General features: G+C 45.7%; 1 protein-coding gene across 5 annotated transcripts in view; it reads left to right on the top strand.

Moving 5' to 3' along the window:
- HEG1 (heart development protein with EGF like domains 1) overlaps nt 1-15,199 on the top strand; it is an 81,143-nt gene extending 65,944 nt beyond the window's left edge. Inside the window, exons 16-18 of one of the 5 annotated variants that reach the window (XM_082392273.1) lie at nt 3,207-3,294; nt 7,141-7,315; nt 9,867-15,199. In XM_082392273.1, the coding sequence (XP_082248399.1) occupies nt 3,207-3,294; nt 7,141-7,315; nt 9,867-10,016 (413 nt within the window). In that variant the 3' untranslated portion in view covers nt 10,017-15,199. Of the gene's footprint in view, nt 1-3,206; nt 3,295-7,140; nt 7,392-9,228; nt 9,618-9,866 lie in introns of those variants that run through there. The other 4 variants (XM_082392272.1, XM_082392275.1, XM_082392274.1 and 1 more) reach the window with 4 other exon arrangements.
- The last annotated feature ends 1,271 nt before the right edge of the window (nt 15,200-16,470 follow it).

The raw sequence follows: 16,470 nt of genomic DNA, 5'->3' as shown, positions 1-16,470 counted from the left end.
AAGAAATAACAGCCCAAATAATGACACACTTATCACACTGTTGTTCCGGGAAAGGGGAGATGGAAGGAATAAAGTCCAAACTTAATTGAGGTGTGCCTTTCAACAAGTTGGTTCTCAGGAGAGACGGTTCAGCAGATTTCCAACTGTCAGTGCAAAAACCACAATCCTTGTTTCCAGAGCGTGTTGCTAGGGAATCAGGACGCTCGTGTTGACAGGCAAGATGATCTTTGTGAGGCCACCGCGCTGCCCGGCTTCCACCACTACCGGTAGAAGAGCCCCCTTTACCATGGGAGGAGCTGGTGCCCCAGGGTCTTCGGAGAGCTATTTAGATCAGCAAAGGATAGCCTTGTCCAGACCGAACACTCACAAGAGTCCCCACAAACTCTGAGTAGTTAGAGTCTAAATGTCCCCTTGCTCATGTTGCCTCTTCATAGGTTCTTATTAAGCCCCCAGCCGCACTAGTAAGTGCTGTCGGCAGCCACAGATGTGGATGCTGACATCCTGAAATACACTTTCACTTTTATATCAAAACAATAACTTCATTCATTTTTTTTTTTTTTTTTTTTGGCCGTGCCCAGTGGCTTGCGGGATCTTAGTTCCCCAACCAGCGATTGAACCCTGGCCCCGGCAGTGAAAGTGCCAAGTTCTAACCACTGGACTGCCAGGGAGCTCCCCAATAACTTCATTCTTAAAAACAACTTCATTCTTGTCACAAACAAGGGGACCTGAAATCATATAAAACCACCTCATAACACGGCACCCCTCAAAGTGTGGGAGCTGTGAACTGGGACAGGACGGCGACAAGGTGATACAGAAACGGAGAGTAAGCACTTAGAATCGTTTACGCCGACATGGCTGTGACACCCAGGCGTGGGATCCTTTGTAAAATAAATAGCTTTGTTGTATTTTACGGAAGTATCGGTCTGAAGTAGATGCCTTAAAAAAAGGAGAGAAGGAAATTCATGATAGTTGGTGCCTGGGGGGAAAGACAAGAGGAACAAATGAGACTTTATTTTCTTCATTTAAAAATAATATCCAAAAGCACAGGCCAAGAAGAACTGGTCCTTAACCACAGATACTTTGGAAAGCACTGGTCTACGCTGCCTTTGTCTCTTTTTAGACACAACACAGGTGCTTGTTTCAAAGGGAAACCTGCCACAGCTGCAGCAACTTGCAAGGGTCACTTCTAAAATGAGTGCTCGCTTGTTTTGCCAGAAGTGAGAAAACATGAACTTGGTGTGGAGGGATAAGCAAGAACTAGACTTTGGTCTCTGGCGAGGGACAAAGGCAGCTACTGTAGGTTTTTTGAGGAAGGGAAATGGCACGGTCAGATTCGATTTTTGCAGTGAGTGGGCAAGACTGGGCACGGGAGCATGAGTTAGGAGGTGATTACAGTTGTCTGGTCAGCAATCGATGGTGGCTTAGGGTAGTGTTGGTGGAGATAAAGGGAAGTCGACAAATTCAAGAGATTTGTCTTTTGTTCTCACTTTTTAAAAAATGAAGCTTGAGTAGATGTGTCAGGAGGTGAGGGAGAGAATTAACTCATTCCTTGGTTTGGCTTTGTTTCCTGGATATCTTAATACTGATGGTTTTTCATAGTAATCAGGTTTCTGTGCTATTTATTTCAAGAAAGGACAGGTAAATGGTTGCATGACTTGTATTTGCTCTTCTCTCACAGTCTGCTCATTGTCAGCTCTGTGCATTATCCTTTGACTTTACCTGAATACCTAGAGAGTATGGTTCCATCCTAATTTACTAGAGGAAACCTGGTCATTGGCTCTTTTTTTTTTTTCATCCTGGACCTTACAACCTGAGAGCACAATTATAATCATATTTCCACAGCAAAAAACAATCTGAATATTTAATAGATTTTATTGAAAATATGTTTTCCAGAAATATATAGGTATAAAACCAATTAATTAAAATTTTAATATTGTTTATTATATATGATATGTGCTTGCTTATGTGACTGCTAATTTCTGGTAATTAAATTCAATGTGTATGTGCTGAGACTACCCAGTTTCTAGCATGGGTTATGCAGTGATTCTCAGACTCTGGGTAACATTTCTTATAAAATTGTGAAATCTAGCCTAGGGTTGCCTTCTTTTTATTTTATCAAGTAAGAACCTAAAACCAAATTAAAAAAATTTTACATCTACTATCACCATCAATTCAAAAATTTTTAAAAACAATTAACCACCAAGGGTGGGAAGTAGCCAAGAAAATATTCTCTTTTTTTCCAATTACTTTTTCAAAAGCAGCTTTACTGGAGGCATAATTTACACATGATAAAATGCATCCGTATTAAGTGAGGAAAAAAAGTAGGAAGGACCAAATTTTAGAAGGTATTAAAACTAGGGAAAAAACAACCCAAATGAGTTTAGTTTTTGAAAAATGTATGCACCTCTTTTATTTTTCTCTTCTGATCGTGGATTGGTAACAATGTCATCGGGCTGGTCTGCAGGTAGAATTTGGGAGCCCCCATTCCTGGAGTGGCTGAGAAAGAGAAACTCTGCTCAAAATAGTATAGGGGAGGGATAATCATTTTCCCTCTACCCTTCTAGATTCTTGGCTGACACCCACCCCCCACTCCCATTAAAAGCCAGAGTAACAGGAGAAAAAACAATTTTAGTTATGCGCATACACACGGGAGCCCCGTAAAGATATGAGACTCAAAAGGCAGCCAGATGATTGAGGCTCATATACCCTCCTGAGCTGAGGAAAGGGCCAGGGATCTAGGGCTTCAAAGGGGAAGATGCAATTTACAGGAAAGTGAGAAGAGGAAATGTTTGGGACACAAAGGTTGCGTGCCAAGCAGATAAGTCTCTCAGGTGAAAAAGTTCTCTCTGGTATTAGCTCTCTTCCTGGTACAAGCCTCTTTCTAATGTAAATTTCCCTTACAAAAGGGTAATTAATACTCAGTTTTCAGAGTTTCTCCTGTGTCTGCAGTTTCTCAAAAATATCAGCTCAAAATAATAAATATACCAAAGAGGCATATTTGGGGATGGCACATTCTGCTCCCCTTCAACTGAGAGAATGCAGAGCTAGTCCCAAGCAGCCTTTGCTGGGGGCCCAGAAAATGAAAAGTGGTCACCAGCTGAGGCATGGGGTAGCCATGGGGCAGGGAAGGGGACCATCTTTTGGTATTCTTTTATTCATTCCTTACCTCTTACCAATCCACTTTTTTCCTTTTTAAACCTGTTTAGCCTATCAGCTTATCACTGTGGTGATCGCGGCAGCGGGAGGTGGGCTTCTACTTATCCTGGGCATCGCACTGATTGTTACCTGTTGCAGGTGAGTGGCAAGAGTCCACATTTTAATTCTCCTTCTTTGCCTGTGCTAAGCAAGGGTCATTTTTACCCCTTTTAAAGAATTTTCTGGGGTGGTTTACAGTATTAAATTGTAATGAATGACTGAACCATTTAAAAGAAGGAAAAAGGGAAATTCATGACAGGTAGTACCATCTGGGAAAGAAAAGGACAGCAAATGGGATTTTTACTAAAAAGCACAAAAGCACAAGCAACAAAAGAAAAAGGTAGATCAGACTTCATCAAAATTAAAACTTCTCTGCTTCAAAGAACACTATCAAGAAAGTGAAAAAGACAACCCACAGAAGGGGAGAAGGTATTTGCAAATCATATGTCTAATAAAAGACTTGTATCTAAAATATATAAGAAATCCTTACAACTCAGTAATAAAAAGGTGAAACCGCAGAACGCATTTTGGGACTTAGTAGAGCGTAGGTTCTTCTGTCTTGGTGCAGAAAGAATTCAGCAAAATGATAGATAAGAAGTGATTTATCAGAATAGGATGCTTGTGAGGTTTACAAGCCGGCGGGCAAGAGGGCGCCACACTAAGAACTTAGTGGGCTACAGTTTTATAATCAAAGGAAGAATGGGGAGGGGGAGAAGACCACTGTTGAGTGGATGTCAAGCTTCCATCATCAGCTCCTCCTCCACATCAGGCGGGGGAGTTTTCTTGTCCCTACATGGTGAAGCCGGGACTGTCATGGCACTATTTAAATAAGCAGAAGAGTGGTAACATATGCTAAAAATGGTACATCATCTCAGGTTTTAGTATAATGTCATCTTTGCCCTGTATGTTTGTTTTTAGTGCATGCAAAGGAGCATGTCCTAGGAATTATTAACTTACTGACCTTACTGGGCAGGATGTGGGTCTCACTTTACCATTGTTTTACTGTTTGGGGGCATGTCTCATGCATCTGTTGCTAAGCAAGCCAGCCTGGTTTTGTGATTAAGTAAACCTGCTTTCTTGAGTGATCATTAACTTACAGGGGTCTCCCATGCTTTTTTCTTTACTTATCCCTTAGTGGGATCAACTATTTAATCACCTATTTTGTCCCTTTACTCTGTCCCTATCAAAGGCAACCCAATTAAAAGTGGGCAAAGAACTTGAATAGTCATTCCTCCAAAGAAGATACACAAATGCCCAATAAATATATGCAAAGATGTTCAATGTCATTATCCGTCAGGGAAGTGCTGTCAGAACTAACCTCAGATACCACTTCACACCCACTGAGATGGCCACTAAAGCAAACCAACAAAAACCAGAAAATAACAAGTGTTGGTGAGAATGTGGGAAAAGTAGAACGCTCAGACACTGCTGGTGGAAACATAAAGTGGTGTAGTCACTTCGAAAAAGTCTGGCAGTTCCTCAGAACGTTAAGCAGAATTGCCATCCGACCCAGCATTTCCACTCTTGTACCAAGAGAAATGAAAACGGGTGTTCACACAGAACCATGTACACAAGTATTCACAGCAGCATTGTTCGTAACAGCCAAAAGGTGAAAATGACCCCAATATCCATCAACTGATGGATAGCTAAACAAAACGTGATATATCCATACAATGGAATATTATTTGCCATAAAAAGGAATGAAATACTGAAACGCGCTGTAACATGCATGAACCTTGAAAATAGTATGCTATGTGAATTAAGCCAGTCACAAAAGACCACACATGTATGGTTCCATTTATTTGAATGTCCAAAATAGGCAAATCAAATAGAGACAGAAAGTAGATTGTCAGTTGCCTAGGCCTGGATGGGCAGGGGGAGAACTGGGGAGTAATGGCTAAGGCGTGTGGGGTTTCTTTCTGGGGTGATGAAATTGTTCCAAAGTTGCACAACTGACGGTTGCACAACTCTGAATATACTAAAAGCCATTGACTTCTACACTTTTTAAATAAAATTTTTGACTGCGTTGAGTCTTCATTGCCGCACGCAGGCTTTTCTCTAGTTGCGGCGAGCGTGGGCCACTCTTCGCTGCAGTGTGCGGGCTTCTCATTGCGGTGGCCTTTCCTGTTGCGGAGCACGGCCTCTAGGGTGCGTGGGCTTCAGTAGTTGCGGCACGCGGGCTCAGTAGCTATGGCTCGTGGGCTCCAGAGCACAGGTTCAGTAGTTGTGGCACATGGGCTTAGTTGCTCCGCGGCATGTGGGACCTTCCAGGACCAGGGCTCTAACCCGTGTCCCCTGCATTGGCAGGCAGATTCCTAACCGCTGCGCCACCAGGGAAGCCCGACTTTTACACTTTAAATGGGAAAATTAAGAAGCAAACAAAAGACGAAAGGGATTGCCTGGAATATTTAACAGTGGAGAGGTGGCAGGCATGTGGACGGGCAGACAGTAGTAAACTTGGCTCTAGGCTTCCTGGACAGCAGTGGGATTGGGTTTTGATTGGAAAAGGAAGAAAAAGAAAGGAATTGGTTCCCTTCTCTGTGGTTATTCAGATAAGGGAAAACTCAGACTTTTGATTTAGATGATAATAAATGGCAGGAATTATCCTAACATAGCAGATGGAGGGGACCTACAAAATAGCAAGTTATCTTTTCAACCATTGACCTGAAGGACATTTTAAGGTATCCTCTATCTCCAGGAATGCTGCAGAGAGCAAGCTGCTCCAACTGCCCATCCAGGGATGCAGGCCTCATGGTTCAGCCCATGCCTGTCATTTACAACATTGCAATCAAAGCATCAGAGATAAACTGTGTGAATGGAAAGAAAAATCTGGGTATGAGACTAGGAGCTAGAGAGATAGACTTTGAGCGCTCCAGGAGACAGAAGCCTCCTATCTGCTCAGTGTCCTGTACCAGGTAGTATAGCCGTCTGGGGAAAGAGAGCCTGTGACTATTGGTCCCTGGGAGAAGGTGGCTGTGGATCATAAGTCATTGTTTGAGACAAGATGCTCCAGCCCCCAGGGAGCAACACAATGGCAGGTCTGTTCTCAACTTGTAAGAAGGGACAACGCCTAAGCCCCATGCTGGACGTTTGGTTTTAAGATCCTGAATGATTTGGTGCCTTCCCTAGAACGTTTATTTACAGGAAAGCCAGGGGTAGAGGCAGGAAACTCCAGATTATCTTACCCAGGACAAATATCACTAAAAATGTCTGATTCGAGGCCCATTACAGAAGGTGAATAACACATCCTCCAACAGTTTCCAGTCAGAGAACTCTCACCACTAGGGAACTTGTCCTAGGGTTTCCCTGCCCCGCTGACGTGAGAATCTGTATGGGTATATACACAGGTGGGCATTTCTGCAAACAAAACATACTATTTTCATGGTTCATGAAGTAGCTTCATGCAGTGGAACAGCACTGGCCGGGGAGTTGGGAGGCCTGAATTCTGGCCCCAGCTTTACTAGTAGCAAACTGTGACCCCAGGACAAGTCACATCCTTCACAAAGCCAGAGTTGCCCCATCCCCAGAGCTCCTCAAGCAGGTTGGGAACTGCTGGACTAAAGAACCCTAAAGGCCCTTCCCGCTGCAACATCTTATGAATTTATGACTCTTGTTTCCCTGGCTGACCCCACGGTGCAGTGATCTCTGTCCCCCGGAACAGTCTAAATCTGCTCCACTGCAGCTGTCTTTGTCCTCTCTACCCCCGATAACCTGACCCTTTGGGTTGGAAGATTTTTTGCATCTTTTTTTTGCACCTAATTGCATTTTTATAGGCAAATACTAAAAATAATAGCAACAATAATAACATTCCTCAGTGGGCAGCTACAAAAAAATACAGTGGTATCTTTAGGTCTGATTTTCCTTGCCAAAAACTAGATGGTGCTTTCACAGATAGCATTTCTTCACAGAACTTATTTCAGTTTTCAAAATTTTTTTACCTTGCAGAAAGAATAAAAACGACATAAGCAAGCTCATCTTCAAAAGTGGGGATTTCCAAATGTCCCCATATGCTGAGTACCCCAAGAACCCTCGCTCACAAGAATGGGGCCGAGAAGCTATTGAAATGCATGAGAATGGAAGCACCAAAAACCTCCTCCAGATGACGGATGTCTATTACTCGGTGTGTATTCCCACGCCCAGGTGACCTCCCGGCTCCAGTTTCCTCGGAGAATTAAAGGGATTCTGTTTTTTCTGTTTGTTCTGGGTTTTTCTTGGTTTTGTTTTTCTGGTCTCGACACGTGGCTTTCGGGATCTCAGTTCCCTGACCTGGGATTAAACCCGGGCCACAGCAGTGAAAGCCCGGAATCCTAACCACTAGGCAACCAGAGAACTCCCACGGGATTCTGTTTTGCTGTAGTAAAAGCACTCCAGCTCATTAAGGGTTAAAAAGAATGGTGGCGTACGCCTCTTATTCCCATAGTTTAATATTCAATTTACTTACTATCTATTTGCATGGGATTTATTAGTTTCAACATTGAGATACGAAGAGTATTTCCACAGAGCACAGTATATACTTTATGAGGTTGCAACAGTAACCTTCTTGTCACACTGAACTTGCTTTTAAGTTACAGGATTGGAAGGTAAAAGATAGAGAAAGAATTTAGTGATATTTAGCCTTTGGCCCTTTCATTTTTATCTCTTGTCTGCCATGCTTTACATCATGTGGTTGGGTAGTTGAAACTGAGGGATTGGGAAAAGGTATAAAGAGAACAATTCAGTGTCATCCTCAACCAGCACTTGTCAGAGGTTTGGAAGATTCAATAGGTCTTTAATAATTTGCTATGTCCAGCCCTGGAGTGCATCATTTGGAAAGATGGGAGACCACCTTGAACCCTTGCTTCTTCTGTCCCACATTGAATAACCCATGTCATATTCCCATGCCTGCTCAGTTCTTTCATGTTATACTGCATCAGCCATAAAGCAAACACAGGCGGTGATACCTGAGCTGAAAAATAAACAGCTGTCAAGTGACTTCTCCTGCCTTGCGGAGCTGTTAGAAGTATAGCAGTAAACGTGAAACCTTGCCCTAAGGTTTCAAGGGACTTAATAGCTTTAGGCAATCCTGTTAACAGACTGAACAACTCTGGTTGCTATGGAGATTAACCTGCGTGTTCAGACTTTGGATGGGAGGGGCATTCATGCTAAGGAAGCTGTAGTTTCAATGGACTCTGAAAAATTTGAACCTGGCTTGGAGGAAGAACAAAAAGAAATAAGGGGAAAGATAAATGTAGATACAAAGATAGATCTAGTTTGAATGTTTCCGTTGATATTTTTGCATAGGGGCTTTGCCTTACCCTCTGTTTGTCAGGAAAGTCTTTTTCCTCTGATAACTGCAGCCGTAACTAAGCAGGTATCTCTCCCAGGGGTACCCGCACACTTACAACCTTCACTAGGCCCTCCTCAGCCCCCAGGCAGCACCAGGACAGAGCAACTGACAGGCCTACAGCATCACAGGACCCACCTTTGCTGCGCATTCCCAGGCCATTAGCTGAAGAGTTGTCTTAAGTAGATGCACTCACAAACTTACACGAACCCCATTTTCATTTCAGACAGTAGGCTGAGCAGTCGGTAGAAGCAGAGCCTAAGCTGTCACCTGAGGGAGTGGGCTGTCCCTCACGTTGGTCTCAGGTGTACACTGGGCTCTCCTGGGATCCACATTATAATAAGCAGAAACTAGGGTTTTGTTTCTATAAGCCGACATTTCTCCCTGAAGGAGGGCCTCCTCAAAGTAGCCAGGGCCTTCCCCAGGGGCTCCTTTTGCGTTAGGTAGGTAGTCACAACCCACTAAGCTGGGATCTGGTCAGAGACACCTGAGAATCAGCTGGCCTCCTGCTTTGGGGTCCTAACTCCACCTCCGACAGGTGGCCTCGTGAAGGTCAGTCCCCCATTCTCGGCAGGGACAATAGCGTTCTGCTAAATACCAGAGAGGGTTTAAAGCCATTGTGCTTCGCAGAGAAACTCTTTTTTTAAAAGTCAAAATGATAATCAGATAATAATTACTCTTGATAATAATCAAGATAATAATTAACCCAGGTCTTTTCCTACGTTGGTCTAAAATCACTGGGCTGCTCTTGGGACTTCCCTGGTGGCGCAGTGGTTAAGAATCCGCCTGCCAATGCAGGGGACACAGGTTCGAGCCCTGGGCCGGGAAGATCCCACATGCCGCGGAGCAACCAAGCGCGCAAGCCACAACTACTGAGCCTGCGCTCTAGAGCCTGCGAGCCACAACTACTGAAGCCCGCGCGCCTAGAGCCTGAGCTCTGCAACAAGAGAAGCCACCGCGATGAGAAGCCCACGCACCGCAACGAAGAGCAGCCCCGCTCGCCGCAACCAGAGAAAGCCCGCACGCAGCAACGAAGAGCCAACACAGCCAAAAATAAATAAATAAATAAATAAAATTTAATAAAATAAAATAAAAATGACTGGGCTGCTCTTGATTATGTAATGTTTCTAAAAAACCCCTTTTAAAATATGGGCAAAGGGATCCCAGGTTCCATAAAGAGACGACCTGGGAGGTCCTGACTTCTAGGTCAGACCTTGCTCTGCTATGTATAGCTGCCTCCATCTTAAATTCGTCAAAATATAGCATTCATTGTTTCTTGTTTCTTAACTATTAAATTTAAACCCAAGAATAATAAACTGACTTTTCTTCTTTTCTCTTTGGCCACCAGCCTACAGGTGTAAGGAATCCTGAACTTGAACGAAATGGACTCTACCCGGCCTACACTGGATTGCCAGGATCACGGCATTCTTGCATTTTCCCCGGACAGTATAACCCATCTTTCATCAGCGATGAGAGCAGGAGAAGAGACTACTTCTAAGTGCAGCAGAGAGAGGGGCCCGTTGCTGCGACTGCACCAGCGGAGCACCTCCCGCCGGCCGCGCCCAGGACTTGTGCAGCCACACCTGAGCGGCCAGCGGAGAGGGGACGGGCGTGGGGGGGTGTGTGACCACAGTGGAAGGGGACAGCTGGAGCCCGTGGATGTGGAGCTGCAGGCTGCTCATCCGGCACCTTCATTGCTACTGTGAATGTGAACACGGGCCAGTACGGTAGAGTCCCCGCATGACTGCAGCTTGGCCGTGGCTTCGGGGTGACTGTTAATTAGGGCTGATCATCAGGCATCGGTGCAAGGACCCAGGTTTTCCTTAGTTTGCACTTTAGTAAATGCAAAAGTAGGGAGGGAGGTCTCCTTTTGGATGTTTCTCAAGACTGCTCCAGAAAGAAGGCCTCTTCTACTCGGGCACTTCCATAGGCCTCAATTTGGTGATTCATTTACAGCAAAATACCGGCTCTTTTGTTGTTTTCCTGCCCAGTAGCTACGTGCTGAACGACAGATGCCGATGGACACACCACTAGTGTTTGGAGATGCTGGAGCTTAACACACCCTCTTAAGTCGTCTCGTGCTATGTTCTCCAAACAAACCCCCAAAATGAGGAACTGAAATTTGTGAGGCACAGCACACAATTCCAGTTTGTTTTCTTTAGTCAAGGTGACACATTTATCTAGGATTATCTTTTTTCCCTTTGCAGTTACATCTGGATCAGGGCAAAACAACTTCCATTTGGTTCTAGTTAGACGCATCCAGCTGCCCCATAGTGAGGCCCAGCAAGCACTGGACGAAGGCCCTGGTGGAAGGGTGCCATCCCTGAGGGCAGTGCGTGGTGCGTGGGCTCTGACCTCCATCCTTGAGGCCGAGGCTGCTACACGTGGAGTAGAAGTGGAGAGCTCAGTGCGGGTTGGGTCTGAGCTGGTACTTCACCACTAATGGAGAAGCAGCTTTTGTTGTTGCTGCAGCTGAACATGGTTAGGGAAACGGGCTGAACAGGCGTATTCGATTGTCTGAAACACCAGTGCTTTGGGAAGCCGGGCGTGCGGTTCCTGAGGAAGACTAGGGAGCTGGGCTGGAGCTACCCGTGCGCCTGCTTACCCACCAGTGCGGCATCTTTGCCAGTAGCACCGATCTCGTCCGCAAACTCAGTGTCGGTTGAGTGGTTCAGCCAACCACTCAAAGCTATTTATTCATTGAAGAAATAACTTATTTTCTCTCAAACGGTAATTTGTAACTCTTTGTACTACTACGGAGTTCCCTCCAGAAACATGGGTATAATTCAAGTCAGCATTGGAGAACTAAAGACTTCTGGCCAGTTAGGGAGTTGAGCGTTTGCCTTGGGGAAGGAAATTCCACGCGTCTTACTTAACGGTGGCTGAAACGTGGGTCCTGCGAGGGGGGCATATCCAGTGCTGTGCCTTTAACTGCTGCTTGTGGACCTGTGATCGTTCTCACCTGCCTTTGAACATCCTGGTTCCGGATGAAGTGAAGAGAACACAGAGGTAAAAGAATTGTTCCCACCCTGAAGCTCGGAGCTCAGTGGCACCCACACTTCTGGAAATGGTGCAGCCTTTGGAGACGGTTCTGTCCCGGGCATGGTTGTTTCTTCAAGGTTCTCTAAGCTCTTCAGAATGAATCTAATCATTAGTCTTATGTAATCCTCGTCCAAACAGTTTTAAGTGCAAACTCCTGAGTCCCGTGGTCTCCACGAGTCACCATTTCCCTGCTGCAGCAGGAGTACTAGTCAGCTGTGATACCACTTAGTAGTTTAAATTGCATTCATCTCATGAGATAGATACAAAAAGAATTCTGTTTTGTTAGTGGGTGCCAACTTAAAATTTCAGAGCATCCCCTTTTAGAAATCTCGGGTCTGACCTCTCTCCGTGCAACCGAACGGCCGTCTATGCCTCGTGATCTCCCATCTAACTGGAGAGCTCGAGCTCCTACACTCAGCACACCTGAGCCAGCAGGCCGGGGCCTGAGGGAGGCGGCTGCTTCTGGGCCTTGGGCGCAGAGCCTCGCTTGCCCCCGGGACCCGGAGCCACAATGGGGGCTGTCCCCAGGCATACAGGCCTGCCGCCTCCAGCTGACAGATCATCGCCTGTGCCAGGGTCGGAAGCTGTATGCTTCACGACGTGAAGCATTCTGTCCCCAAAGCATCCTGGAGCAGAATCTCAAGATCCAGAAAAGAGTGTGCTGTGAGTTCCAAGAATGCTTTCCTGGGAGTGGCTTTTGTGCATGTGAAGTGGATTAAGAGTGCTGTTTTTCCTTTTACTGTGAAAAAGGGAGGCCCCCAGCAAGGTTGAGTTCACATCGTATCTGCCGTTTCTAGGAGGCTTGCAGGGTTGGGGGCGGGTGGCCGTGCCAGTGCCGGCTGCTTGCCTGGGTAAGGAAGGCAGAGGCTGGCTTTGTTCCTGCTTGGGGTTAAATACCTCTAGAGGGTCCTCCCTGAGCCGAGACACAGCTGGTGGGGCGGCAGCCCCTGGGATGGGGGACAGGCTGGCTGCACCCCTGGTGAGCAGAAGCCCTCGCCTCCGGCACAGGTGCTGTGTCAGTCCCTGTACCTGGCGTGTGCGAGCCCTGTGCACAGAAATGCCTGGGTCCTGCGTGGGAGCCCCACAGCTGGGGGCGGTGGAGGAAGCTGCCCATGAGACACTCAGACGTCTGCAGGGAAGAGTGAGGCCGCGTGGAAACCCATGTCCCGCAGCAGGCGGAGCACGGTGACTCTCAAGGCAGGGAGATGCTCACTGGGGCCTCCCGGCATCTGCAGGTTTTGTCGAAGCTCCAGAGGGTCTTATTTCTGGTGTCTTTTCCTCTTGCCCCATGAGCCAGCCCAGGGCACTAGAGACAATTTAGAAAGCCTGAATAGTCCCAACAGGCATCTCATGTGTTCCCACCACATCCCGGCTCTGTGCAGCGTACGTGGCCTTACCGCACCCTTGTAAGGTGGGTGTGAGAGAGCCCATTTCTCGGACATGGGACCCTTCAGAGGGGATAAGTACCTTGCCTTGGAGGGCCAGGACTCAAACCCTTCTGCCTGGCTTGTTCTCGCTGTACCTCTTGCCTCACCTCCCTGGCAGATGCCTCACCATCCAGTGTCAAAGAGAGCTGGAGAGAGCGGGCTTAAAATAAAAGTTGTTTATTTTAAGAACTTTAATATTATTAAACAGTAACTAAACTAATGCCATGAAGTACAAAAGCAAAATGTTGAAACAGTCCTTTCAGGTCTGTTGTTACATGTATTTCTTGGATGCTTGCGGTCGTCATCAAGGTAACAGTGGCTGGCTCATGCTTGTTAGCAAGAAGCATATTGGTACGTGGCTTTGGTTGAGGGAGGTGTATGGTGATGACCTGGGTGCTTGACAGACACGGCCAGGCTTAGACATCTGTCTGAGGGCTGCCTTGCCCTGCTCCCGCGGTGAAGCCATGTTTCCCACGTACTGGAAGCATGTTTTTGTGAACATGATCCGAGTCTGGAACATATTCAGTTGAAATGTCTTAAATGCTGACAAATCTTCCTCCTTTGACAAAAGTTTGTTTTCAGAAGCAGCTAAGTCATTTAGAGCCAAAATTGGCTGAGTGGATAGTGTAATCAAGCTGGCTGATAGCATTTGAGGTCAAAAACTAAGATGTAACCGTTAAGTTCTTGAAGAGGTCGTTCTTAATGTTGGCCCCAATGGGAGGGCAACATCTTTGCAAGATGAGGCTGGATGGCTGCCCACGAAAATGTCATTGAAGGATGATATTCATTCAGATGTGAAAGTTCCCAGAGCAGACACGTCAGGGTCACTCCTCACAAGTGGCTTCTTGGGACCTCCATTAAGCCATCTTGCCCACTGGTGGTACACCCAGGTGGGTGCCTGTAACTCCATGAATGCTGCCTGCAGAAGCAAGAATGTTCAGGCCAGCTGCTTCTGGCTTAGTTTAGCCTAACACACCCCAAACTAGGGTTTTGACCCATGGTTCTAAGATACACTGATTTCAAAACTAGAGCACTTCTTTGGAGAGAGGAAGAAAGCAAAGTTCAGTATCTCAGTATTTTGTATCTTATTGAAAACCACCTTTAGTATCAGAGATATTTTTTCTGTGTGAAAACTTCTGTGGGGATTAGAAGGGACATTTCATTTCCTTCTTCTTGACAAAGCGTCATTCTGAGGTTCTCATGTGCATTTTTGGAAATAGATACGGTTTTGTAGAGTTGGCTGTTAAGTATATGCTCTTTTTTCTTTTTCTTTTCTTGGCTCCCCAGAGAAGGAACCTGGTTAAACTACTAGAAAGATTAAAGTTTTAAATGTCAGTTAATTTGTTGTGCTAAAGTATCTTTTCAAGAGTGTTATAATCCATCCTATTTGGTGTGAAGTGCTCACAGAAAACCCTGTGAAACCAAAGGGGACAATTGAGGTCTAAAAAAAGACATATCTTAGACTGGCTCTGTTCTCATGGCATTTTAAAGAGGATATTTAAAAGGATTTGCATATTAGATTCTAGCTTTATCCTTTTTTTCTTGGATACATAATAATGCACTTCAGGTGCAGAGTTCTTGGATAGGAAGGATGGGACTAGACAGGGATGGGATGGAACCTGTCTAGCTGGGAAACTAACCCAGGTTTCTGTATTACTTCACCTATTTCTTAAAAGATCTCTCATCATGGGTTGCTGTGAGTTTTGTTAATGTTTGTGTTGCTGGATTTATGGTTAAATGAAGCATGTAGCTGGAAGATGAACTTCTGAGTTTTCACATTGTCCCAGATTTCTCCTTGCAGACCTTTAAACCTTAGCCCCTGGTTGATTGTGTTAAATCCATTATGAGAATGTTATTTAAAGTTGTATTATAATTGCAACCTCCACGAATTATTCAGTACTGTAGCAGCAAAGTATTTGTAAGAATTCGATTATTTTTATACTTATATCCACTATAAGTCTGGCGTTCTAGTCAGTAAAATGATGCAATAAAGTCAATATCATTTTCACTGTGTTTTTCTCGTCATAACAAACAAACCACAGCAGACTGCAACAAGTTCATTTTTATGAGGGCATCATTTAAACAACAGAGCTGCACTGTGAACTCTTACATGGCACATGTAGGGGATGAGTCACTTCTGTATCCTCAGTGCCTATAACAAGTGAGGAAATATGCTTTTTTTTTTTTATAAAGCACATTTAAAACACTGTAACTGACTTTATTTATTTATTTATTTTTGGCTGTGTTGGGTCTTCGTTTCTGTGCGAGGGCTTTCTCTAGTTGTGGCGAGCGGGGGCCACTCTTCATCGCGGTGCGCGGGCCTCTCACTATCGCGGCCTCTCTTGTTGCGGAGCACAGGCTCCAGACGCGCAGGCTCAGTAGTTGTGGCTCACGGGCCCAGTTGCTCTGCGACATGTGGGATCTTCCCAGACCAGGGCTCGAACCCATGTCCCCTGCATTGGCAGACGGATTCTCAACCACTGCACCACCAGGGAAGCCCAGGAAATATGCTTTTGATGATGGATGGATGGGCAGACGGATCAGGCATAGCACCTGCTTTTGTTTACTTTTCTTTCTGCTGGTTGGAGAGAGCCAGTAACCAGTTTTCAGACATGGAAGATTTCCTCCTCAATGCCTCCCACCATCACTCTTCATGTCTTGCAGGAGAAGGGAGAGTAAGCATATCTGTGCTCTATGGTGGAGAGAATCTAGAACTTTAAGGTGGTAGGCCATGGGCCTTAGACTTACGTGGCCGGTGAATGCGGCCATTTGGCTGATATTAGTTCATTAATTAATTGCTTATTGGAGATTTGAGTGCCTTTTGTGGCAGGGATGGATGAGCCTTTCAGATGCTTTATGACAGTAACCTTGGCACTAGGAGAGGCCAATAATGGCAGCTCAGGACATGACGGTGACCTTTTGGCGGATTAGATCGGGGTTGCAGCCCATCAGACATCTCTGAATGGAAATAAGCAGCAGCACTTTCCTCTCCTAACCCGGCTCCCCCTACGCTGCTTTCTGTCCCACCATTTAATCCCCACCTGAGACCTTAGCAGAACCCAGTACTAAACCTCGTTCATGTTCCTGCCCAGCTCAGCCAGACATTGTACACATCACAGCATTTCCATACCCACTCTCCCCTGGGAACTGTTTAGGACTGAAAACGGGAGGACCTTCTGCTGTCCACCCACAAGCTGGCCCTAGTGTTTGTCCTTCGTGTGCATCTCACCTGGCAATGTGCAGCCTCCACCTCTGGAGGTGATTTGCCAGTAAGTAAAAATCTAAAAAATATTTTTAGACCCTTGGACTTAAAGGACTCCAGCAGTGCACAGTCATTTTCCAATTGTTTGAGAAGTAATGAAAGGTAAGGGGCACAATATATAGATTATATAGGGAAGAGTCCTCCTTTCTTGGATATTGATCAGCCAGGACAACTTTAAACCCCCAGAACTGGATGGTATCGACATGAAGCCACCTGACGCA

Source organism: Balaenoptera borealis (genome assembly GCF_965194805.1).
Source record: "Balaenoptera borealis genome assembly, chromosome: 5".
Taxonomy (NCBI): Eukaryota; Metazoa; Chordata; class Mammalia; order Artiodactyla; family Balaenopteridae; genus Balaenoptera; species Balaenoptera borealis.
Note: the sequence above shows the minus strand (reverse complement) of the source record. Positions and strands in the feature narration are given on the sequence as shown.